The sequence below is a fragment of the Polypterus senegalus genome, chromosome 7, assembly GCF_016835505.1.
Source record: "Polypterus senegalus isolate Bchr_013 chromosome 7, ASM1683550v1, whole genome shotgun sequence".
Taxonomy (NCBI): domain Eukaryota; kingdom Metazoa; phylum Chordata; class Cladistia; order Polypteriformes; family Polypteridae; genus Polypterus; species Polypterus senegalus.
In genome coordinates this window covers 39272863-39299038 of record NC_053160.1, presented here as the reverse complement: position 1 = coordinate 39299038, position 26176 = coordinate 39272863, and the positions used below count along the sequence as shown (strand labels likewise).

The window sequence follows — 26176 nt, the reverse complement described above, 5'->3', positions numbered from 1 at the left end:
TCAGAACTGCTCCAGTTTCATGTTTAAATCTGCATACAGCTATAAGCAAATTTAAGAATAAAAATAAATGTCTAAAACAATACTGAAAGCAAAGTGTCTTACCTATAATGGATGTAATGATGACCAAAATATCAAAGATATTCCAGGCTTGGGTAAAATAGTATAGTCGCAGTCCTAGGATTTTGAGTACAGCTTCAATAGAAAATAATGCCGTGAACAGTATGTTTATGACATTTTGAACATTAGAGTATGCTTCTGTTTGCTCGTAGTGGTCGCTGGTCATGAAAAGCATATTTGAAACAATTAAAATAATGGTTGCAGGTTCAAAGTACCTGTGATTAACCACTTTGTAGAAGAATAAGAAAAATATGTTCTGCAAAAGAAGAACATCAAACCATTTTACAACTATATTCTTAATAATGCATTTTAAAACATGTGCATTCACTTAAGGCATAATGTAATACTACTGAAATAATAAAGACTTATGATTCTAAAGGACTGATTATGATTCCATTTCTGTCAGTTACTTTGCAGAAGGGCTGAAGAGTGTCAATCCTTTGCATCAAGAAAGGGTTTAATTATGAACTGAGCAGAAAAGCACCAGTGTTTAGTATGGGAAGTGCATAATGGCCCAGGAAAAAGGAGCTCCATTCATATTTCAGTTGAATCTAATTGAGTCAGATGAAGCAAATGAAAGTTCCCATGCACACTTTGATTTGTAATGTGTGAAGACATACAATTTTCATTTGAACCGTGTATTTTGATTGTGGAACTGTATGCTGATACAAGCACTTCCAAATTGACAAATGAGGGTTTCATAGAACTTTATCCAATTGAAAGTGTTCCCGTCAAATACATAATTCAGGAAATGGTGAAGAAATGTCATACTAGTGGTTCTGTGAGCAATGCACCAATACGAAGAAATACAACCACCCATCCCTCAAAAGTCACTGTAGTCATTATCACAACAGACAGATGTTTTATAATGGTCATGTCAGCATGTACTCCATGCCTTGTGGGCTACTTTTTCAAGCACCACCCAGTCTTTGTTATTACAAACCAGTGCCTGTATTTATCAGACGTCTCAGAGTAGGAAAACAGTCCTAACTGGCTCAAGAATTTCAGAGTGACGCAAATTTAATCTTATTCTTAGTTAGGAAAATACAACAAACTTTACCAAGATTTAGGAAAACCTTGTGAGCTGCCAGAGGACCCATGGAAAGGCTGAGTGTTTTGGAGAAACTGGATAACAATGAACTTGTAAAAAGATATTGATTTAACAGAGATGGAATAATATTCGTAACAAATCTCGCATGTTACATGATCAGCCTATCTACACGAAGAAGCCAAAATAAGTGTTCATAACATTATGTTTTTTGTCCACAGGATAAATACAGCTTTGTAATAGCAATGATTTGGATATGTTAGAACCAAACATTTCTCAAATTTTGCACAAAACTTTGAATGTCCCTAAAACACGTGATATAATATGCCAATCTTTAAATTTCCCAACCACTCCATGTGAGGTAATGCTGTATCACATGCAAATCAGCATGCACATAAAGATCATTGCCCCAAGTGTGGATGAGCACATGTATCTGAATCGCAAGTGATATCACAGTATCAACACTCAGGTGGTCTTGGATGCAAACTTTATAAGCCCAGGAAGGTTCAAGAAGGCAGGCAGATACTCCCAGGGCATTGGATAAATAGAGCCATGTGGAAGATAAGGAAGGATTATTGGGAGAGACATGGCACGCCACTCTGGAATACGAATGGGAACAGTGGAATTGTGAATGTGACTTCAGAAACAGTGCCAGAATAGCCATGGCTAGTTTCAGTAACTTTTACATTACGAGGTGTTTGCCATGGCCATAACAGCAGAAATGTCATTATTCTTAAAGTACAGCTGTTGATCACTGATTGTTAAATAAATGTGTCCGTTATCAGGCCTTACTCCCATTTGGTGTGGATGTCTTGATCTTTCTAACTCAGTGCTCGTAATAATGTTATTTTTGATGTTGTCGTGAAGTGGCAACAATCATTTGCAGGTTAGAGCAATTTCATACCTTATGTTTTTCTTCTTCTACTTTTTCTCCTAGTTCTTTAATCATTATTATGATGATGATGATTACTATTATTATTATTATTATTATTATTATCTTTGTGGTGAAGCCTCAGCTTTAGTATAAAGTAGAAAACTACAAAACATCATCAAGACTGCCATTTAGTGGCCCGGGGTGCCATAAAATTGTGACGTCACTCATTCTCAAATGTGAACTCCTACTCTTCACTGGGGCTAGGTGTTGGACACTTCACAATAACTGCTCATGGTCTACTCTGGGGTAGGACAAATTCTTATCCTGGTCAGATTTTTAGTCCAATTCCTAGCAATAATTCTGAGATGCTTGATAAATACAGGCACAATTGTTTATTATCAACTTTTTCAGATACAGTCCACACACCAGACATAAATATTACACATTTTAAATATATCAGAAAAGCTGAATAAGTCTGTGTGTTTTGAAAACAGAATAGCACAGATTTAACAAATGTTGTTTAAAATGGTATTAAACTATTGCAGTATTTCGAGATGTTCATAACTACTTTATTTTATTTTTAAATTATAGAGTAGAATCAATTTACTGTAGGTTACGGTAAGTATGGATGATAACAGTGGTTGTAGAACAACAAAGAATTAACATTAGAATTGTTCATATATTCTAAATTTTATATAACTTACTGTAGGTGGAGGGATTTGTTTTATTGGCTTAACTTTAGAGAGCCTTTTTAATGCATCGTATAAATATCTTTGATCTTCAGTAAGAAGCATGACCAGTGCGCCTTCTTTTCTAGACTACAAAACAAAGAAAATGATCAAGAATTAAAATTAAATAACTCTAAAAAATGCAAAACATTATAACATGTATTTATTAAACAATTTTATGTACTTATGTATATGTATTTATTAAACAATTGGTAGGTTCTTGATGCTATGGAGTTTAAGGCAAAGAATGAAGCTTCAATAAACGTAAAAACAAAATAAGTCTTCACAGGGCAGTATGGATCCTATATTTTCTGTATGTAGTCTTTGGAGGATTGCAGTTTTTAAAGTTTCCAGGGTTTTGTTATTGCAAATTAACATTAAAGAAATTGCACATAGCTTCTATTTAGTTAAATCATTTCACATCCTTAATTGATGTGCATAGAAAAGTAAAACAACTGGCACTGATCTAGAGTAGGAGTCACCACTTAAAGAATGTAATGGCAAGAAATAGTTATAGATATTTATTCGACATTAGGACTACTCATGTAAATTCCTAAATCATAAACACACTGTGAAGGCAGTACTGTATGTTGAAATATACAGTATTCACAGATAATGTGGGGAGTCTGTCAACCTTGGGTGCATTGAGCACGGATGGCATCAGCTCTCAGCTCTGCAAGTAAAATCCAGCAGATTAGATTAGATTAGATAAACATTATTAGAGAATTTACGGTATCTAAAAATATAAAGAGGCAATCGGGTGACTGAAGATGAATGTGAACAAGAAGACACTATGAAAGCGAGGTAGATGTCTGAAGAAAGACAATCTCAGTATAGCAGGGAACAAATGTTTTATGCTTTAAGTGAGTTAAGCCTGAAGAGGCAGTTACTGTTTATTTCATTGGTATTTTTCATTAGTGTCAAAAACAGAGCAAGAAAGTGACATATCCATATACTTGTGAATGGTTTTATATATAATGGTATTATTACAGATATTATTTACCCCTTCATGGAGGCGCAGTAGTAGACTGGGAAAAATAAAGACAAACCAATGCCATACCAACTTTGGTATGAAATAATCAATAGCAGGGAATAAGACATACAGTACCTCAAATATAAAACCAATGGCGGCCAACTTCTTGTGCTATAAGGTATCACCACTGACAGACCCAAAAAATTTCACCATGCCTGTTTTAAATATTTAAAGATTGTCTTCTAATTATTTATTGGTTTAAAGTTGGCATAGTTTTGTTTGGGGCAGCTTAGCTATTAGCTAAACAACCAAGCTTGATAGACTGAAAGGTTATCTCCCATTTGTAAAATTTCTCATGTTCTTATTTATTAAATACATTATTGAAAAGTATTTTGGATTTGGATAACATTTATTTGCTTTTCCAGAAATAAAATTAATGCTAGAATACAGTTTATTTCAAAATTTTAATTTTCCTCTATTCTTTTAAAGAATCATTAATTAATTTAGCATGTGTAAACTTTATTTTTTTCAATTGTATTGCAAGTATTAGTAAATAATTTAATTCTAGAATATCACGTAGATATTCAGGACCATTGTATAAGTGAAGTAATTTAACATTTGATAATGGAACTTTACATTCAGAAGCTATCATTTCAAGAGTTATGGTGTGCTGAAACACATACTCGCAGCATTGGGCACAAGGCAGAAGCCAGCACTGGATGGGGTGCCTGCTCCTCACAAGGCACACGCTGCCACGCACACACAAAGAGGGGACACCAGTTAGACTAACATGTCCTTTTTCATGTGGATAACAAACCAAAACCTTGAAGATAAACCCATGCAGACACAAGGATAACATGCAGATGACACACAGACAGCAAACAGGTGAGGAATTCAAACCAAGGATGTTGGATATGTAAGGCAGCAAGACCTGCGGTGTCATCACTGTCCCACCATTAATATGTCACTGTTATCTAAAGTAAACAATTAAAATAGGATAATACATTAAGAATAATAAAAATGATACCATCACTGTTGATACTTTGTGTGAAAAAAATATAAAAGAAGAGTGTTTTTTATTTTAAATCTTACCTTTTTATGAACGGTGTTGAAGTTATCAATAATCACTCCAATAAATAAATTTAATGTGAAAAATGTTCCAACAATAATAAAGGCAACAAAATATAAAAGACTGTACATATTTGCATCTGTTTGTGGCTGGAGGTCAATCTTTTGAAAAAAACAGAGTACACATATTTGTTATTTATATTAATTTTCACTCTACAAGTATTCATAGACAGCATAATAATGATACACTTATGAAACTGAGTTGAACATTACAAAAACGCCCCCTGAGTGCCCAGGAATGTGAGCAGTGCTGGTCAGACATCTACTCAAGGATTAGTTCCAATGGGAAAAACTTTGCGATCTGTGATCTGATCATTATCTGATCATTATTTAAATTAACATTTAGATTTATGTTATGCAGGTACTTTTATCCAAAACAACCAGTGATGTGTAGTCAGGGGAGGCAGTCATCATGAAAAGTAAAAAAACTAATAATGACAACATAAAATAAATTTTTCCACTGGTCTGTGCTATAAATTTATTTTCTGTATGATTACAATAACTTTGATCATTTTCATTTGTATAGTCAAAATCGCTGAACTGGCACATTTGCTGTTCAAATGCAGGGGAGAAACGCAAGGTGCGGTAGCGACGAGGCAAGCCTCACCTTGGACCGTGATGTTCCTCACACACTGGGTTAATGCATGCAATTGGCGCGTGCTTGTTGCCGTCTCTCTGTATGTCGCCAATATACTGTAATGTTTGCAGACACGTTTATTATATACCCTGACTAATATTATACACAGTCTGACTAATATCTTTAATGAATGTGTGTGACATATTTATTCTTGCAGATCGGACATAAAACTGCAGTGAAAAGGCTCTCAATGTGAGGCAGACAATACCGTGTCGCACTGAAAGGGGCGCATGTAAGCCCAACAGGTGCTTATTGCTGCTGTTCTTCTACACAGAGGGCGACAATAAGTTAGCAATATCAGAAAGTCAAGTGCACTGCAGCGGTCCGTTTATTTTTATATTTTGTTCCGACTGAATGCCAAAATGGAAAATTAAGTTCTTAAAACTAAAGGAAAATAAGGAGAACTTTTACAAGAAATTGACAGAGATAAAGGTAAGACCATACATGGTTTTCAATTTTATAAAAAATGGGATCAGACAAAAAAATCCAATATTTAAAAATTTCATTTTGACCTTAAATAAAATATTCTTTTGTGTTTCTTATCCTTTTGTTGAACAGTCTGAATTAAAATTGATTAAAGCATCAGAATTAAAAACTTTTAAAAACAACCAAATATTTCAATTAACGTAAAAATTGAAATCCGTTTTTTTTTTGCACACCACGCTATACTTTCATTTGTACAGAATGAGTATGAATTGTGGAATTGCAACGGCAAATTTAGAACACATGGAGGGTGAGGAGGAAATGCGCTCTCTCTCGCTGCTATAAATGTCACGTTTTTTCTTAGCCAAATATGTACTTTATCTATATGTGTGTAAAGAATGCTGATGAGATATGAAACATAACCAGTAGTCAATGTGCATTCTGCCAACTGAATAGTGAAGAAGCTACTCTTTTGGATTCATATATTTGTAAATCTAACCGTGAAGGAGTCCTTGCCTTACCAGCCATGAACCTCACCGCACGTCACTGAAAACAACTTACAAAAGGGATCAACATAATCGAGTAAACATCAGTCTAGATGACAAATTCATATCTTAATCTTGAGGTTTCAATATGGAGAAGGGAAAGATTTAGGCAGAAAAGTCAAAAAAGGCAGAACAAAAATAAAATAAAGTCAAGCTTGAGATGGACTTGTAATTATCTAGCAAAGTAGTGGTTAATCAGAGTAACAGGTCTGTTTTAAATACTGAGAACATCCAATTTGAAATACAGTAAGCCTCAGATGATGGCTATGTAGTTGTAGTTACCCTTCAACGATAAATGGAAGATGTGGTGACCGATGGTTTAAGAAATGACATGGGAGTTCACATCCCTTAGTGGATGATTTTCCAGCTGGAGATTAGTTGAAGGCAGGACTCCAATATAAATGAGGACAGAACTGAATCTGAAAATTTTAGGATTGATCTGTTTTAGCAAAACAAACAGAAACGTACAGTCAATGTTTTCTCCTCAAAAATATCACAGAAGACCACAGTCAAAGACATTTTTAGAGGCAGAGGCAACTCACAGAGCTGATTCTGCCACAAATTCAATTTTATCTGAATTATTGGTTAGAAAGAGAGCGCCGTGAGAGTAGTACTGTACAGTAAGTTCTGTTGTGGGCATTGGCAGTAACATGTCAATAATATATCACCCTCTAATAAAGAAATGGTGTAGAAGAAGTAATTATCAGAAAATATATTTGCCTAAAATTAAAGTACTTTTCTCTACACCATCAGGTGGAAAGTCAGAGATGGGTATGTAATTAAGGTCAGAGAGAATATTTTTATTGAAATTATAACAGTACCATTTCTTTCTGGATAACAGCATTATTTATTTTAAGCAGTAATATGGTGCATTGGATGACAAAAGAACACAAAACCACAGAAAGATAGAAACATTCTACTTGTTGATTATTTAAATAATACTAAAAGAGAACGACAAAAATGTATTTGACAAGCACTGTGGACTAACCTGCATGAATCCCGTCAAACAAACATGTTTTTTTAAATGAGTGGAAGAGACTGAATGAAGTCTTTCTTTAATTGATTTCCAAAAGAATTGTAAAGTTTATGTGCCAAGGTCAAAGCACTATTTAAAATACATGACCAACATTCTAATATCAAAGCCAAAATGACTCTCAGAACAAAGCTTAGCTGTAACCAAAGTCCTTTCTCTAATTATTTGTTTGCTAAAGCAGAATTCTTTAGTTTAATTCATAAAAGGTTGGACACTATTTAATGCATTTGGCCACTGTATACTGTATATATTGCAGCTGCCATGATGTCACATACCACAAGTATTGCATGCCCACCTTCTTAAAAGTAATGATTCCTTATTGACTCTGTTCTGCGTTTTGTGATTCCTTGTAGGTCAACTGCTTGACAAAGAACCGTTTAATTCTGGGAAAGGGCTCTTTGCACATTAGATTGGTTCTTTGGGCCTGCAAAAGGATTCTAATATGAACAAACCTAAAATATTTAATTATAGTAGACTGCTTAGCAGGATACTAAAATATCAAGAAAATCTGAACTTAGCCTGTCTGATTGTATGCATTAGTGTTTCACATATCTGTTATCGTCTGCTCATAATTATTTTTGGAACCTGTCATGGATCAAAATAAGTGTCTTTCTTGAGCCTTCATGTTTCTTTTGGGAACCAAAAATGATTCCTCTACGACATCACAACCTTTTGGCCCCTTTCATTTTAAGAGTTAATTTTGGCACCTTTAATTTTAAGAGTATAGCAACTATACAGCAACATAGTGACCAAACACAGAAAATGGTGGCATCTGTGCTTTTAAACACTCAAAATGGTTGTGCCTCTAGAAAAAGAATGACTCAAAATGGCTATGTGATGGAATAACTAGAATCATGATAAAACTGATGAATAATCTTTATATATAATATACTACTGTGGCTGCTCGTCTGTCCAGGATTTTAATTCACCTTTAGCTTGCAAACCGTTTGACCTATTGACCTGAAATTTGGTACACATATACTACATGACATCTACTATCCGCTTTCGGGGTGATGATCGACCTCCAAGGTTATTAGTCTTTTTATTTTTTATTTTATTTTATTTTATTTTAAAATCAACTCCTGGCAGCGGCCAGCAGGGAGGTCGTGCGATGCATGTGTACAGGTGTCGTTCTCATCCCTACCACTTTTGCCGTCACTTCCCCTACCTCTTCATATCTTAAATCATTCTTGAGGCAGATTGAAGACTTAAGTTTCAGCTTAAGTGAAAAATGAAGGAAGACATACTAAGCAATTGCAACACAAACACTGAATTAATCATTTTTAACGCGAAAAGATACCGACAAAAGAAGAGAAAAAGCGTGCCGCTAGGGTGGAGAAAAGAAGAGCTGCTCAGGAAGCAGCAAGTGCATCAACCTCAGAGCAAACTAATGCTAAACGTACAGAGAAAGAGTAAGTGTTCACTGCACATTATCATGCAGTGCGCTGTTACTGGTCAATAATAAAATGGATCATGTATCAAAACAAATATCAGATTGTAAAAATTGTTGGAAAAAATAGGGATGGGAAAATCAGAAGTAAAAAACAGCACAAATGACCAAAACAAAACATCATGAATAATCAATTTAACAAATAATTGAATCATATGGTTTAACTAATTTCAAAATAAAAGAAAAGGCACATGAATGGTGTTGCAAAGCTCATAGCTTTAGATGAAGATGGCAATGTATGAAAACTGTAATTCTGCATAACTGTATATTAAACGATATACCTGCATGTGAAATGTTTTGTAAACACTTTATTTTATTCTCTGAAGGTACTTACATTATGATTCACAATTTGTATAATATATCCTTAAAGAGTTTGGAAACTTGTTTATCTCTAAGTCTGTTAAAAAGATTAAACTAAATTAGACTTTCTTCCACTCTTGTCTTTCAAGCCTACAGTGTGTAATTCTTGCCTGGGTTTTCTTTTTTTAATATAAATTAAAATATTTTTAAGTGACTAATACAACATAAGTTCAAAAAATACTTACTCCTCTTGCATCTGCTGCACTAGCCATAATTTCCATCCATCCTTCAAACGTTGACTGTAAAACATGAACATACAGTAATGAATTACTCAGAAAATTGGTCTGTCCTTAGCAAATGACTTGAAGATTTATTCGCTAGCTATCCTATACATCCTGATGATATTAACAGTTTTAAAGACATTTCAGAAGTTTCAAGCGGAAGACATTTAAGATATAAAGGCAGCAGTATCAGTGAAGAATATAAAATGAAGCACTGAAAACAAAGTACGCCAAAAAAGAATGAACATGCTCCAAAAACGAGCAAGAGAAAAATAAGGCATGTCATAGACAGTAGCTGTTAATGACAAAGTCTCTGTGAGCCAAAATTAATTAAAATAATGTTTGAGTATTATAAACTGCTAAGGTACAGTATATTTGAGAATTCATTAATGAATGAATTAAAAGAAGAATAGATTGATTAGATAATATACATATAATATCAAAAGTTTCCATTCCGTTACTGATATCTCTGCTTTGTTGAAGTAAAGGCTGAAATCAGGACAGACTCTCTGTATCTTTAATAAAATCTTGTAATCAATAATATTAAAATGTAATATAAATACATACTTTTTAGGAACAAATGGTGCAAATAAAAATATTTCAATGCATTTACATTTTAATTTACATTGTAACAGTTGTTACCTTCTCATTAAAAATTATATAGTTTATGGATTTTGCATTTTTCTTCCTTGCCTTTAATGGCACAGGGAGCTGAATTCCCTTCTAGAACTCTTACTGAAACGAAATGTTGTGAAGGAGAGATGGTGCAAAAACAATTAAAAAAAAAACTGCAAAAGGGTGTATCAGGTAAAAGTTAATAACATCTTAAATAACAGGGGCTACATTGGGAAAGTGTGAATCTCTTGAGATAGCTGCCATACAGTATATGGAGATATATGGAAGCTCTTTACAACAGTCAAGAAGCTACATGGAAATTTTCAAGCAAAAGTGTAAAATATTAAAGACAAAGAAGTGAAGCTTCTTGCAGAAAAGGCTGAGGTTACAAGCAGGTGGATCAAATACTGTGAGGATCTACAGTATATGCAGAGGAGGTAACCTCTCCACCGGCCAAAGGTTTGGTACAAGCTGAAAAGGAGCCCCCACCATTGAAGTCAGAAATTACAGCAGCAATGTCAAAATTAAGCAGCCAAGATGCACCTGGGCCTGACAATATACCAGAAGAGCTCTTCAAGGAAGGAGGTGACATAATGATAGGCATCATGCACCAGATATGTGCTGATGTGTGGGATACCAGCAAATGGCCTACAGACTACACCCAATCAGTGTTTATCCCATTACTGGACAAAGGAAGCTTAATGGAGTGTTCTAGCTACAGGACTATCGCCCTGGTCTCTCAAGCCAGTAAAATCCTCCTATGGCTTTCTCATAGCTACATTTTAGTGTAACCCTGTATGCTGTATATGCATTGAATTATTGTTTTTATCATGGCTCCACAATCCGTAATAACCCCTACTTTCTCTGCTGTTCTTTTTCCGGTTTTCTGTGGTGCCGATTTGTGCCACTACCACCTGATCAAGGCACCATGCAGTCCCTACATTGATGGAGTCAAAGCAAGATGTCCACATGACCATCATCTTCCACGTGAAGCCTAAAAACCATGAGGACTGATATGTTAAATATAATATATAATATATAATGATTTAAGATATGAAGAGGTAGGGGAAGTTATGACGAAGGTGGTAGGGATGAGAACAGCGCCTGTAGGCATGCATCGCATGGCCTCTCTGCTGGCTGCTGCCGAGAGTTGATTCTACAATAAAATAAAATAAAAAGAAGAATAACCTTGGAGGTCAATCATCACCCCAAAAAGCGGTTAGTTGACATCACGTAGTATATGTGTAGTAAATTTCTGGTCAATAGGTCAAATGGTTTGCGAGCTACAAGTGATTTAAAATCCTGGACAGACAAATGAACAGAAGCACAGAAGCTTCAAAAATGTGGAATTACAGGCTGATGCTCCGAGTGTCATGGAAAGAACACCATACTAACAGATGGGTTCTTAAGCAGCTAAATGAAACTGAAGAACTACTTCATAAAGTAAGAAAGTTAAAACTTGGCAACTTTGGGCACATTACAAGGAAAGCTAGCGGTATGAAGAAAGACATCATTCAGGGGTAATAATAATAATAATAATACATTTTATTTATATTTCGCTTCATATTTTAGAAATCTCAAAGTGCTACAGAGTAAAAACAAAAATAATAAAACAAGAAAATCTATTTATACTTTAACAAAATGTCTTTCTAAAAAGATGAGTTTTTAGATTCCGTCTAAAAACATCAGTCGACTGTGGGGCTCTCAGGTAGTCAGAGAGGGCGTTCCACAGTCTCGGTGCCTCAGAAGAAAAAGCCCTATCACCCATACTGCGAAGCTTGGTTCTAGGGACTTGAAGAGTGTTAGTGTGTACAGAGTGGAGAGTGCGTGAGGAGGTAAGAGGGGTAAGGAGTTCCTGTAAGTAAAGGGGGGCATGTCCATAGATGCACTGATGGGTGAGGAGAACAACCTTGTACTCAATTCTGAGTGGGACAGGGAGCCAGTGAAGGGTTTTCAGGATTGGGGTGATGTGGTCATGCTTTTGCACTCTCATCAGGATCCTGGCAGCGCAATTCTGAATATACTGGAGTCTCTGAATACTCTTGCCAGGAATCCCGATGAGGAGCGCATTACAGTAATCCAGCCTGGAGGAGACAAAGGCATGGACGAGCTTCTCTGCATCTTCCAGGGTGAGAGTTGGTTGGAGTTTAGCAATATTCTTGAGGTGGTAGAAAGAAGACTTACAGAGGTGTTTGATGTGGGTGTCAAAGGTGATTTGAGGGTCCATTTTAACACCCAAATTGGTGACAGATGTGAAAAGGGGAATGTTTTGGCTAGCGAAAGTGATACTGGTGATGGTAGAAGAGTCGAGATGGTGTGATGTGCCAACTAAGATGGCTTCTGTTTTGGATCTGTTTAGCTGAAGAAAATTGAACCTCATCCATGCCTCTATCTCCTCCAGGCAGGTAGTGAATGTAGATATTGGCAGAGGAGCAGTAGAGGAGGTGGGGGTAGTCCTGAGGTAAAGTTGAGTGTCATCAGCATAGCAATGAAAAGATAAACCATGTCTGCTAATTACATTTCCAAGAGGGAGCATGTAGATGGTAAAAAGGATGGGGCCTAGCACATAGCCCTGTGGGACACCACGGGTGACGTTGTGGGTATGAGATTTTGCGCTGCCCAGGGCGACATGCTCAGTTCTGCCGGTCAGGTAAGATGTGAACCAATTGTGAACATTTCCTGAGAGTTCAATGGTGTATTTCAATCGGTGAAGGAGAATTTTGTGGTCTATTGTGTCAAAAGTAACTATCAGGTCAAGGAGGATGGGTAAAGAAGGGGAACCAGTATCTGCTGTTATCAGAAGATCATTGGTGACCCTGACCATGGCTGTTTCGGTGCTATGGCCAGGGTGGAAACCAGACTGAAACTTTTCAAACAGATTATTCAGTTTGAGGTGATCATGAAGTTGTGTTGCAACTATTTTTTCCAGAACTTTAGAGAGAAATGGAAGATTGGAGATGGGCCTATAATTGGAGAGAACTTCAGAATCCAGGGTGGGTTTTTTCAGTAGAGGTCTGATGACAGCAGTTTTTAGTGAAGAAGGAATATGGCCAGCCAAGAGGGACTGGTTTATGATCCTGGTGATAAGTGGTGAGATGGCAGAGACATTGCAGGGATCTTCAGAAGGCAAGCAGAGCAGAGGGCAACAGACGAGAAGGTGGACTGAGGATATTTCTGACTAGATATGAATGGGAATCAACAAAGTGGTCCGGGTGACAGAAAACCATGAGACATGCAGAAAGGGCCCACTCGGAGTCAACCCTTCCAAAATGGGGTGTACTGAAAAACGACAACACATTGGGCTGAATTTCGAGTCAAAACTTAGTGCAGGGACAAAATAAGACTGATAACTGCAGTAAATGCTCACTGTGGTAGGAAACATACTGTATGAAAAACTGGAAAATAGTGAAGTCCTACCCAGGTTCCTAATGGGAAGTAAAAACAGACATCATGTTCAGAAAATAGAAGCATTCCTAAAAATACAAATAAGACGGAATAGATTACAAAGTCATATTCTGAAAGACACTAGCAAATGTGTGACCTGTACACTTCCCTAATGTATTTACAGTACATAGTAATTCTCAAAAAAGGGTACTCAATTGAATTCACTTCTTATACCTTGCACATAGTGTTACTTTTCAATGCTTCTATTGATTAACATTTTTTTTACTGACTTTACAGATGCTCAGTTGCCATTGTTGTTTTTTCTGTTTCAGCAAGAGCTTTTTTTGCATCTGGTTTGTATGTTTTCCTTTATTTCACATACATTTTTGACTAAATCAGAATGATATAAAGGAAGTTTGCACATGTTTGGCCTTCTGTGGGCAGGTGTCCAGTTTAGGGTTTATTCCAGCCCAGTGCTTCTAGCAGCTATGATAAATTCTGACTCCCTGTGATTATGGACTGGATAAAGTGGCTATAGAAAAGAAAACAATTCAGTGGGTTGTTAGTCAGGTTATATATCGTTGAATCATGGTCGTCATGCTATAACAGTAGTTTGAGAGTAGCAGTATGATAATAAGACTGGGGTCTTTGTGAGTATACAGTTTAACAGCACATTAAGATAGATAGATAGATAGATAGATAGATAGATAGATAGATAGATAGATAGATAGATAGATAGATAGATAGATAGATAGATAGATAGATAGATAGATACTAACATAACACTAACTAAGACAACTCTTGACTGGGGCACCTTTATACCAACAGCAATATGTCTGCATAATGCCTCATTGTGACTATGACAGTCAAGTGAGAAGTTTTCTTTCTTTTTAATTTCTTCCTTTTTAGTCACTCTGGTGTGTGCCCAGACCATAGTGTGTTTGTATTTATTAATTTAATTTTGTACCTCACAGGTGTTGAACTTGGTCCTGGAAGGCCATAGTGGCTGCTGGTTTTCACTCTAACCATCTTCTAACTTAATGAACAGTTTTGACTGCTAATTAACTTCTTTTGCCTTCATTTTAATTAACTTGACTCAGGCCCCTCAGTTATCTCTTCTTCCTTAATTAGCAGCCACTGGACACTGATTAGGAAAAGGGTTAGAATGAAAACTTTCAACCACCGCAACCCTCCAGGCCCGGAGTTTGACACCCCTGTATTACCTATTTATGTAGTTATTAATTTAAAGAGCTACTGCAAAAAGCCGAATTTCCCCCAGGGCACAAATAAAGTTCTATCTATCTATCTATCTATCTATCTATCTATCTATCTATCTATCTATCTATCTATCTATCTATCTATCTATCTGTCTGTGATCAGAAGCATTAATACAATTACTACTTAAGAGCATGTGGCAAATTAACTGGTTTGTGAACTAAAGGTCCCTGCATCAGCTTGCAGCTCAATTTTAATATGTGACTGTGAGTGATTGACATAACATGCCCCAGAGACTTGAAAATAATTATATTACACTTATGTAGCACTTTGAGGTGGTGCTTCATAAAATATGAATTAATTGATGGCTGCCAACAACTACTCCAGTAAGACCAAAGCAAATTTAATGACACTTTTTAAAATGTAATTTACTGGAAGGATTTAATATAAAGCATAAAAAAGTAACACAACTGTTTAAATCTCAATCATATTCAACAATAGTTAATCAGTTTCTAGTAAAAACATTTATTTAAACTATATTAATACAGTATATACCATGTTAGGGTTGGAAATACAGTATGTACTTATTGTAAGTTGACATAAACATGTTTTTATAATGCAAGTAACACTATTGACTTTTCAGAATTTGATGTAAATAAATGCATTTTTGAAAATTAAATTTTAATATTTGATTTTCAGAAAAGGAAAAACAAAGACTCTTCTCAAAACTAAAAAAAAAAAATTCCAGAATCCTACTAGTACATAATATAAATGAAAGTCGGGGCCACAGCCATTGAGGAAGAGCTGCTCCATTTCAAACCATTAATCACAGTTACCAGGGTTTAAGTTTAACAGTCACAAGTGCACTCTACAGTAGTGATGAAAGTTCTCTATAAACAATACTTATTGGCAAGGCTTTGAATGCATAACTGGTACAAAACTGGTAGTTTATTTTCATAACTGTATTGCACTTAGTTTCTAACTTACTTACTAGTAATTTATTCAAAACACTTACCACTTGCAAGAGAGCTAAATAAGCAGACATGATGTTGTCAAAATTAATCTCTGTATTCACCCATTTGAAGCCTTTGTCTGAATACGCCTGGCAGTCTGTAATGTTGTTAACAATGTCAACTGATAAGCGTTGTCCATTCCTGTCCACACATTGGTAGAATTTCCCACCATAGATCTGAACTCCGACAATTCCAAAGATAAGCCAGAAGACCAGGCACACAAGCATTACATTGGATATGGATGGTATTGATCTTATCAGGGCATTCACAACAAGCTAAACACAAAAGGACAAACATGTTTACAGTTTTGCATTTTAAATATTCATGTGATTTATATATGTGTTAAGTGTTACGTGCAAACTAAATGAAAATAGTTATCAAGTTGAAATAAAATAAATTTATCAAGATCTAATACGAAACATATGACAGCATAATAAAATAAAAACAGGATTAAGATTACATCTCGCACTGTATTGCTGAACAAAAGCATTAATCATTGTGCTTTGCCAAGTGCACCAAAACAATCTTAAGTATTTAAATTCATTTTAAAAGCACCCACTGTTGCAGAAACCATAACAGGTTCAGAAAGCTTGTTCCACAAGTGGGGACTGAAAGAGCAAAGGCATGATCTTCCGTTGTAGGTATCTTTGTGCATGGAGCAGCAGAGAGTTGTTTGATCCAGATCTACTAGAAACTATGGATGGACTGCATGAACAATTTACAAATACATTTCTAAACTAGAAAAAGAATAATGAAACAACTTCCTTCTTTTATTGACGGCAGACAACAACAAAACTGAAGAGATATAAGTGAGTTTACACGTATTTGCAAGAGCACAAACAACACTGTTTTGGATAAATTTTAGCCTTCAATGAGGTGGCAGTATATAAAGAATACTGTATATACTCGCGTATAAGTCGGGTCTTGAAATCCGAAAAATCAATCATAAAATCAGACCCCAACTTACATGCCTGTTCAAAAATACGACACTTAATTTTTTTTTTTTTTTACTTGCTACCTCCAATCTCACACCAGCTTCTCAGACACATCGAACTTTGTTGCAGCAGTGCATTTACTAATTTCTTTTGCTACCTCAATGACATTTAATTTAAAGCCAGCTTCATATTATCTTCTGATCGAACGCTCCATCACAGATAAGGTATGGTCTTACAATAATGGTGTATGAGGGTGTGAGATACAAAAAACACAAAACAGTGCAAATGTCGCTTCATAATAGTTTTGGTATTACCGTGTGGTCACGTAGGCACAATACATAGAAAAAAAAGGCAGTGTGCTCTGTGGTTACTCTATCAGGTGGGTGTTAGCATATCATAATCTCTTGGATCAATAGCAAGAGTTTTCTACATTTGATTTTTGTGACTGACATTATAAAATACCAGAAATTATTCGATGAAATCAAGCCCTGACTTATCCACGGGAGAACTTAAACGCAAGTATATATGGTAGTCAAGTCAGGATGATATGAAAGCAGGTACCACCTTGCCTGCTTTATATTTGGACATAAATGGACTGCCTGATATGTTCTAGTTGTAACAGAATGAGATTTTGAAAATGCAAGCAATATGGTCCTGAAATAACAGTGTAGGGTCAATTTAGACTCTAAGGTTTATAAGCACTGTGACCACTTGGTGTTGGTCTGGAGAAATTCTCAAACTTACATAACAATAAGGAGGCTGATTCACACAAAATTGAAAAGTTTACTTTACAAATATAATTACAAAAATGCACAGGGTAATAGGATATAACATAAAAAGGCATACAAAATTAACCGAATAAACAAAGCCATATAGCCTACTACAGATGGGTTCCACAGGTTATATATGTCTTGAATGGAGGCTACTCCACTTGACTACCTATAGTGCCTTTTCTCTGTTTCCTTTTGATGTTCTCTCCCTTGTGCTCAAACTCAAATATACAGTGGCACGCAAAAGTCTGGGCATCCTTGCTTAAAATGTCTGTTACTGTGAATAGTTAAGTGAGCAGAAGATGAACTGATCACCAAAGAGCATTCAGTTAAAGATGACACATATATTTAATATTTTAAGCAAGATTACATTTTTATTTTTGCCATTTACAGGTACAAAATCCCAAAAAAATAATAGGGCCTGAAGCAAAAGTTTGGGCACCTGACATGGTCAGTACTTAGTAACACCGTTTTTGGCAAGTATTGCAGTTTGTAAACACTTTTTGTAGCCAGCTAAGTGTCTTTCATTTCTTACTTGGGGTATTTTCAGCCATTCATCCTTTCAAAAAGCTTCTAATCCTGCAAGATTCTTGCATGCACTCCCTTTTGAGATGTATCCACAGATTTTTAATGATGGGTAGGGGGACTGTGAGGTCCATGACAAAACCGTCAGCTTGCACATCTTGATGTATTCCATTGTTGATTCTGAGGTGTGTTTTAGATCATTATCATTATCTTGTTGTAGGACCCATTCTCTTTTAATTTCAACTTTTTCTTAAAGAATTTTCTGGTATTTATTTCAATCCATTCTTCCGTGATCTTTTCTTGGAATTCAGCACCATTTTTCTCCAAAAACACCTTTGCACATTGTGGCCAAAAAAAAAAAACTTCTATTTTTACTTCATCAGTGTACAGGACTTATTTCTAAAATGCATCAGGCTTGTTTAAATGTTCATTTGCAAGCTTCAGGTACTGAATGTTGTGACTAGGAAGCAGGAAAGGTTTTCTTCTGCTGACTCTACAATGAAGGTCATATTTGTTCAGGTGCTGCTGCACAGTAGAACAGTGCAAAACCACTCCAGAGTCTGCTGAATCTTCCTGAAAGTTTTTTATTTGCCTTTTCCAGCAAATTCAACAAGCAGTTATTTCACGCAAGTTTTCTTGGTCGTCCAGACCTCAAATTGACCTCCGCCATTCCCATTAAGCACCATTTCTTAATAATATTACGAATTGAGGAAACACCTACCTGAAAATGCTTTGCTATCTTCCTGTAGCCCTCTTCTGCTTTGTGCTAGACAGCTGCTTAGAGGAGCCCATGGCTGCTGATTGTTGGGACAAGGCTTGAGGAGTCAGAGAATTTATGCAGCTTTGCAATTTGCATCACTTGGAGTTTTCTAACGATGACTGTGAACAAGCCATAAGGTCTGAGGCCTTGGTAAAAGTTATCTAAGACCTCAAATATCTTAAGGTGCCCAAACCTTTGCATGGGGCTCTTTTCCTTTTTTTCACAGTACAATTGTACAAAACAAAAACCATACACTAACCTTGCGCAAAATGCTGAAAAGAAATGCATCATCTTTAACTTTATGCCTTTTGGTCATCAGTTCATCTTCTGCTTACTTAACTGTTCACAGTAACAGACATTTTAAACAAGGGTGCCCAAACTTATGGATGACACTGTAAACTACAGGCTCCCTGCATTTTGCAAAGGTAATCCATTCCTGAAAACCCTTATTTTATTTTGTAAGGAGAATTTTCACAGTGCAAAGACATAGTTATTAATTTAAATGAAAAAAAAATTATGAGTTCCTGGCCTCGAAAAAACTACCCCATTTGTGTTTGTGCAGAATCAAAATTAGTCATCAAAACAATTCCTAATAGTACATTTTCTCATCATTAAATACTATTTAAAAAGAAGTTTACATTAGGTTAATCACTTCAAGTTGCACTTTCAAATGGTCTTTCACTATTTCTTAGGCTTTTCCAAGTCATTTACCTTTTTTTTGGAAGCACAATGCTCAAGATAACATAAGAAGAAACCTGAGCAAGACAAGTGTCAAGTTGACTGAACCACAGAACGTGAGTACAGCATCAACTGTGTAAGTGCATGTCACCATGCTCAAACATCTAGCCCTGCTCTGTTCCACGGGATGGCTGGAGATCTGCTCGGAGTGGCCGCAGAGATGATCAGGTATTAGTGCTGGTGGTGGAAATTTAAAAATCGCCCCAGACTTTGTCTATGTAATCACAAAAATTCAGCATTCTTTGTAGCTCCTAAGATGAAGAAAGGTATTAAAAGACTTTGTGTATATCCAAACTTTCACAAAGCAGTTGATTATGATTTAGGGGAATGCTGTACTTCTGGGTAAAACCCAGAAATAAATTCAGAGGTCAGAAATTGACCTTGGTATCCCTGTTGGCATTTACCCAGAACTCTCACTTGTGGCTCAACATATGCAAGCATTTCTGTGTCCAAACTCTCAGTTAAAGACCCAGGCAAACCCCAGGTAGCTTATCACATGCATGGGCATGGGAGACAGCTTAAAGACTCTGGTGATGGTAATTACACCTCGAGCCATGGATTGGCATTGTGGACTAAAGCCTAATGATGTCCACTCCTGACATTCACCCTCCTGAACAAGCCCCTTCATACCTATTAAACGGGAGCTGGCCATCTTGTTCTCAGTTCTGTTATGAACTCACATCTGGAAAGATGTCTCCACAAATGATTGCGCGTTGCATTTTTTTGTATTCTTTCATATTATACGGCGTCACCAAAGTAGAATACCAACTCTTTCATTTTGTTGTGTTTCCTTTTTACAGCATATTCGTTTCCCTGACAATAGGCAGATAATGAAAGCATGCTATGACATGTAACGGAAGGTGTAATGCAAATATTGATATAAGATGTTTTCCCTCACTTACATCACCACAGATTTTAATGTCTTTCAGGCATTTGATTATGATACCATGATCAACAGTGTCACAAACAGCTTTCAAATCAAGAAATATGAGGAGGCCTGCAGGCCTAGAATCTGGTGCCATCATAAGGTCATTAATGTACGTCCATCATCTAATGAAGCCTACATACAACATGGCTGGAAGACTTCACATACCTTGTTAAAGTCAATATAGGCTTGCAGCTATACTGTAGGACAGCAATTGTTCTGAGATATTTAGACATAAAAGGCTTTAGTAACTAGAATGATAATTAGTCATAACTTCAGGCTTTCCTTTTTCAGGAGAGAATATAGATACTTTACTAGAAAACAGGTATCTTAGCAGTAATGGCGGAGAAACAAAGAACTGCTAAAAGAATTTATCTAACAGACAATGCAAATGACTCAGTCTTGATAACCTCCATAACGCCATTCAAAATAGAGCCGTGAAAAACAGCAGTTTCAAAGAGATGGACAATAACTGAAGAATTTTCTTGATGCTTGATCATATTTTTTTTTTTGTTTGGAATTAGTAAAGAAAATGATTGCAGATGTTAGTAGAAAAATCTATTGAAGCTGACCGACTGGGTTTGATCATGTAATTGAGACGAAAGCAGCTGCAAGAATCTTATTATTTGCATCTGGATCTGTTCACTCTGAGCGCAGAAGAGACAGATTGCTAATACACTGCTGCTAAATAGTAAATTTTCCAACAGACTTCTAACCTGAGGTCCAATTTCATTTTAGGGCTTAAAGTCATTCAGTGAATCATGGAGAAGAACAACAGTGTGTGTGCTTTCAGAAGCAAAACTGTTAAGCACATTCTAAAAAAATGTGGTTGTAAAGGTTGGCAAACTTTCCTACTTACAGGATATCATAGTGGCAGACAGAACAGATGACATAGCTAGTGTCTTTTCTATAAGTAGAGTAATAACATAGTCAACAGTACTATACTAAAATGCATCAGTTGAAAATATCAGCAAAGGCGTCGTTAGTAATGGCAAGGTCTAAAATATAACCATATTCATATGTGGGACCAAAAGCATGCAAAATAAATCTAGGATACCCAATGAGCTTCATAAATCACTACAGACCAGCCACCTGGGTGTAGCAATATAAATATTAGAATCACCAAGGCCAACAGTGAAGTGAGCACATTTAAAATATTATTTTTATTTCAAATTGTCTTTCAGATATAATTAAATACAAAAGGTAAAGGCTTGCAAAAAAAAGAACATTTAATGAAAAAGGCCATTTATCTTAGTAGACTTTAATCCATTCCCTTAATTCAAAATATGATTAACATCTCTATCTATCTATCTATCTATCTATCTATCTATCTATCTATCTATCTATCTATCTATCTATCTATCTATCTATCTATCGTATTACATTCAACATACATTTAGTTTTATGATGCTTTAGATTATACCGCCATCTTCTGGTTATCACAGTGATCGCAAGTAAACACACAACTTTATTAGTTTATTTCTGTCTAGATTTTTTCACCTCTAGAATCAGAGCTTTTCAGCATGTGACATTTTTTAATATATTATATTTTTTAACTGTGTGTTATATCTTACAGAGAAAACTAAGTTTGTAATTTTCGTTGTGTACGTGAGGGGTCAGTAAATGTATGTAATGTACCCAGAACAATCTTTTTAAAACATGTTCCATATATTGTTCAACACTACAAAAGTAGCAGTAGATATAGTGTCACAAATAAAATGAAGGTTACAGTATGTTGTTTTTCATCAGTTCATTTAAGCAGATGTCTGGAGGCACCAATCACTTCTCAAAGAGCTACATCAAAAAGTGGCAGGAGAATACCCAATTATTTACCTATCAGGCTACAGTTCTTATTCCAGGAAGCCCATTAGAAACAGGACTAAAATAAATCTAATTCCTGTTTTTTGTTTTTTTAATTTGGCTGTTGCAACCAGTATCAAAAGTGTTTAACTTGCAAAGGTCAAGTCTATTGTGGACAGCAGACTTCAGAAGTGGTGAAATGTATCTTTTCTGCTTAGTGCCTTTATGGTATATATAATTTATAATTTGAAATTGAGTCAGCAAAATGCTGTGTTTTGGTCTAAGAGGTCAGAAACACTGAAACAGCACCACTAGTCAGAGATCAGTTCTGTAAATGAGTGGCTATTTAGGATAAGTGATGCTATTGAAAGAAACATGTTTTGGGCATATTTCTACTACTAGCCAACCCACGGTGTACCATACGCCGCATAATCAGGCCGGTTTTTAAATAATTTTTAAGCACAGGGAGAAAATTTAACATTTGCAAAATCGGTAATAAATAAGCAAGAAAAGCAACATTGTAACAATGCACGGAACGAACCAACACACAATCGTCTGTGCGGCGTAGCGAGGTGGGAGGGGGGTGTGTACAAAGTGCAGGAGCATCTAAGAAGACGCATGTTTGTCGCGGATGCGAATTGCTGTATGTAGCGTGTACAACACCTTGCTATGCTGCATGCGGTCGTGCATCGTAACCGAAAACTCGTTTTTTAAAGATTGTTCACTTCATTGTGTTTTAACCTCAGTTGTAAAGGAATGTTTTAATGATCCCATGGGATACCCCTCGCAAACAGTTTCACACACTGCATATGGCGATTCACATCCGCGAGAAACATGCCTCTATTAACAGTCAACGTGTGGGAGGGAAGTGTTTACAAAGGGTAGGGACGAAAACAGTGGGAGCGTATGAGTCGCACTTAGTGGCAATTCCACGGTTTGCAGCCCGAATGGGGTTCAACGGCTTACCCACGCCTAGACACACGCTCAATCTCATGCATAATTATTTATTGAATAGTAAACACTTGTGGAAAGACACGGTTGTCTAAAACAGGTTAGTGTGAGAATAGAACAGTAAGTGAATGAAAAGAAGGAACTCTGGAGAGAGCAAAATACAACACAATAGTGAACCCGCGGCATAACAAACTCTGCATAATTATTTATTGATGGTTGAACACTTCTGGAAAGACACAGGGACACCCCTCGCAAACTGTTCTACATGCCGCATACAGCGATTCACATCTGCGACAAACAAACTGTTTTACACACTGCATACAGCGAATCACATCCACGACATGATTTTCCTAGATGGTCCTGTCGCATCCACCCTCGAAGCATACACACTGCCTGCTCATATGCCCGGTCGCAAGCCGCGTCCAGCCTCGTTCTCGAAGCATACACACCGCCTGGTTATGTGTCCGCTCGCAAGAGAAACTCACGGAGAGCCGCCCACCAGCTGCCTGTGTGTGTGCCTCTGTCTGTCTCTGGCGCGGCTTTCTCTTGCGCTGCCTCTGTGTGAACCGGTCAGGCACAGAGAAGGTCAGCTGCTGACAGAGCGTCTCGACTGTTGCAGGGCCTGCATTAGTGAAGCAGGTGAGACGGTAATGAAACAGAGGCACAAGGCTTATTGATTTTTAAAGACTGATTCCTTCATTGTGCTTTAACCTCAGTTTTAAAGGATTGTTTTAAGGATCCCATGGGATACCCCTCGCAAACCGTTTCACACGCTGCATATGGCGATTCACCTCCGCGAGAAACATGCCTCTATGAACAGTCAACGTAGCTCGGAGGTACATGACATTAACCTGACCTGCACTGCATTTGGCCTCTACGACAGACGAACATAAATGACGCCATTTTTTCTGTGTCGTCGCGTCCGAGTTGGTGGCCGCTGCCCTGCGAGTTGTCGTCGTATCCAATGGTCTTGGAGTTGGTGGGCGTGGCTCCTTCCTGTGTGCGCCATAGGTGTCTCACTTGTCAGCGGCTTAGTGAATCCACGCCCCTTCCGGCGTGCTTTTCCTGGTTGTCTTGCCTTAGTGAATTATATATATAGATAATAAGGACCACACAGTGTCTGTGTTAGATAGTTGTGATTTCAGGAATAGCTGACAAGACAGAACCAGGTGGCCTATCATTATTATGGCCCTTTCATCCCCACGTCCTTTGCTCTCCTTCTCACTGTATTAACTTGAGAAATAATAGGAAAAATGAAGAGAAATGAAGACTTACTCTCATTCCTTCCCAACGGGAAATAGCTCTCAGAGGTCTCAACGCTCGCAGAGTTCTCAGTGATCTCAGTGAACTGAAGGCCTTTATGTTATTGCTTAGCAAACTTAGCCACCCATTCTGTAGGAGAAACAAGACAAATAAAATTGGTACAAAACAGGGAAAAAAAAAACAAATCAAGAACAGGAAAAAATAAAAACTAATTCAGATGGTGTTTCTAGTGTTTCCGTGCATTTTTTTTATTTATTGGTCTCCCATACATTTTTCTCATTAATGCAGTACTCGCTTTTTAAGTGTTCTTACAATGTTCTCAGTGCTGGGACCAGATGAATAATGAACTCAGATCTCATCTTCAGATGGACATTTTTTCTCTTTAGCGCTTTGGTCTAAAGGATATGCTATGATCCATGGGGACTACTTTTCTGAGGTGAACCTGTAACAGCTTTATCATTCCTGATCTTGTAAAGGCTGGCTAACAGAGACATACAACTGGGAGTCATGATCCAGCTACAGTGATTACCCTAAAATGGATTTGACTAATAACCTGCTGTATGTTTTTTTTCCTTTGCTGTTTATTTTGGAAGCTAATCAAGACTGAAATCAAGTTCTGTGCTGAACTGACTTATAGCATATAAGTTGATAAATATTTTGTGTGTCTTTATTTGTAAACTAGAAAAAGCAATGAAATATTAGATAGTGTTTCAGGAGGCATGTTTTATTTCATTGATGAGAACAGCGGTGCTTTGATGTTTACCTAACCAACCAAATCTATTGGTCTAAAGTATAGCTGTTTATGATTGGTTTTGAAAATGAAGCCATTCTATACTATGATGCCCCATTGATTTGAGTTCAGTGGTAAAAATGGTACAAAGTTGGTCAGCTTGTCTTTAACTCTCTCTCTCTCTCACCATCTGGCCATAAAGAGGAGACCATGATGAAGACAATGCTGTCTTGGAAGCCATACTGACAGGCATGTGGCCCGTTTCAATACTCCATGCAAAAGCCATGAGGTAGCAAAGTAAGCCAGACTGACGATAAGCTGAGAGCTGCCTATGGACGCAAGATGCACTTCTACTTAGGTTGTAAGAGTATTCACATATTATTGTGCTTCCTTAATATTTTTGGTCATTTTTATCAATAATACATAATTAAATGTGTAACTTAACTCCTGCCTGGTTCTTTACTCTCTATAATTGCCTGAGGTTATACTGTAAATATACTGTAGAAGAGAAGAGGGGAGGAAGTGCTAAAGTACCTGATCACAGAGTGATAAGTGTATGGGATTTTAGACATTTTATTAAGGTCTTACAAAATAAAGAGTATAAAAGAGGAAAAACCAAGTCACCATTGGTCCTTACATAATAAAAAAAGTTCAAAAAGAGAATGAAAATATTTGTTCATTATATAGTCCACTTATCTACTTTCAATGCTCCTAGTAGCTAGAGCCTATATGCAAAAGTACTGCCACTACAGAAAAAATGGTGCTATGCAAATAATATGAGGCTTGTTCATTTTGATATTTAGCGGTTTGGAACCAATAGTGCTTGTTACTGCAATAGCGCTTGTTTTTCCATTTTTTCCACTCCCTATCCATCTTAATAAAAGGATTAAGTGTCTGTGTGTCTGTCGGGTTGCTATGTTTGTCATTCTAATAGACGGTGCATCACAAACAACACTGCTTTTAAGAATCCCATGCCAAATGGCATATAACAAAGTCATATACATTGCATGTTGTA

General features: G+C 36.7%; 1 protein-coding gene across 1 annotated transcript in view; it reads right to left on the bottom strand.

The window, feature by feature from the left end:
* LOC120532245 (sodium channel protein type 1 subunit alpha-like) overlaps positions 1 to 26176 on the bottom strand; it is a 112272-nt gene that overhangs the window by 42355 nt on the left and 43741 nt on the right. Inside the window, exons 15-20 of the mRNA XM_039758095.1 lie at positions 24444 to 24560; positions 15767 to 16039; positions 9502 to 9555; positions 4833 to 4970; positions 2744 to 2857; positions 103 to 373 (exon numbers count right to left, since the gene is read on the bottom strand). Of these exons, the coding sequence (XP_039614029.1) occupies positions 103 to 373; positions 2744 to 2857; positions 4833 to 4970; positions 9502 to 9555; positions 15767 to 16039; positions 24444 to 24560 (967 nt within the window). The remainder of the gene's footprint in view (positions 1 to 102; positions 374 to 2743; positions 2858 to 4832; positions 4971 to 9501; positions 9556 to 15766; positions 16040 to 24443; positions 24561 to 26176) is intronic.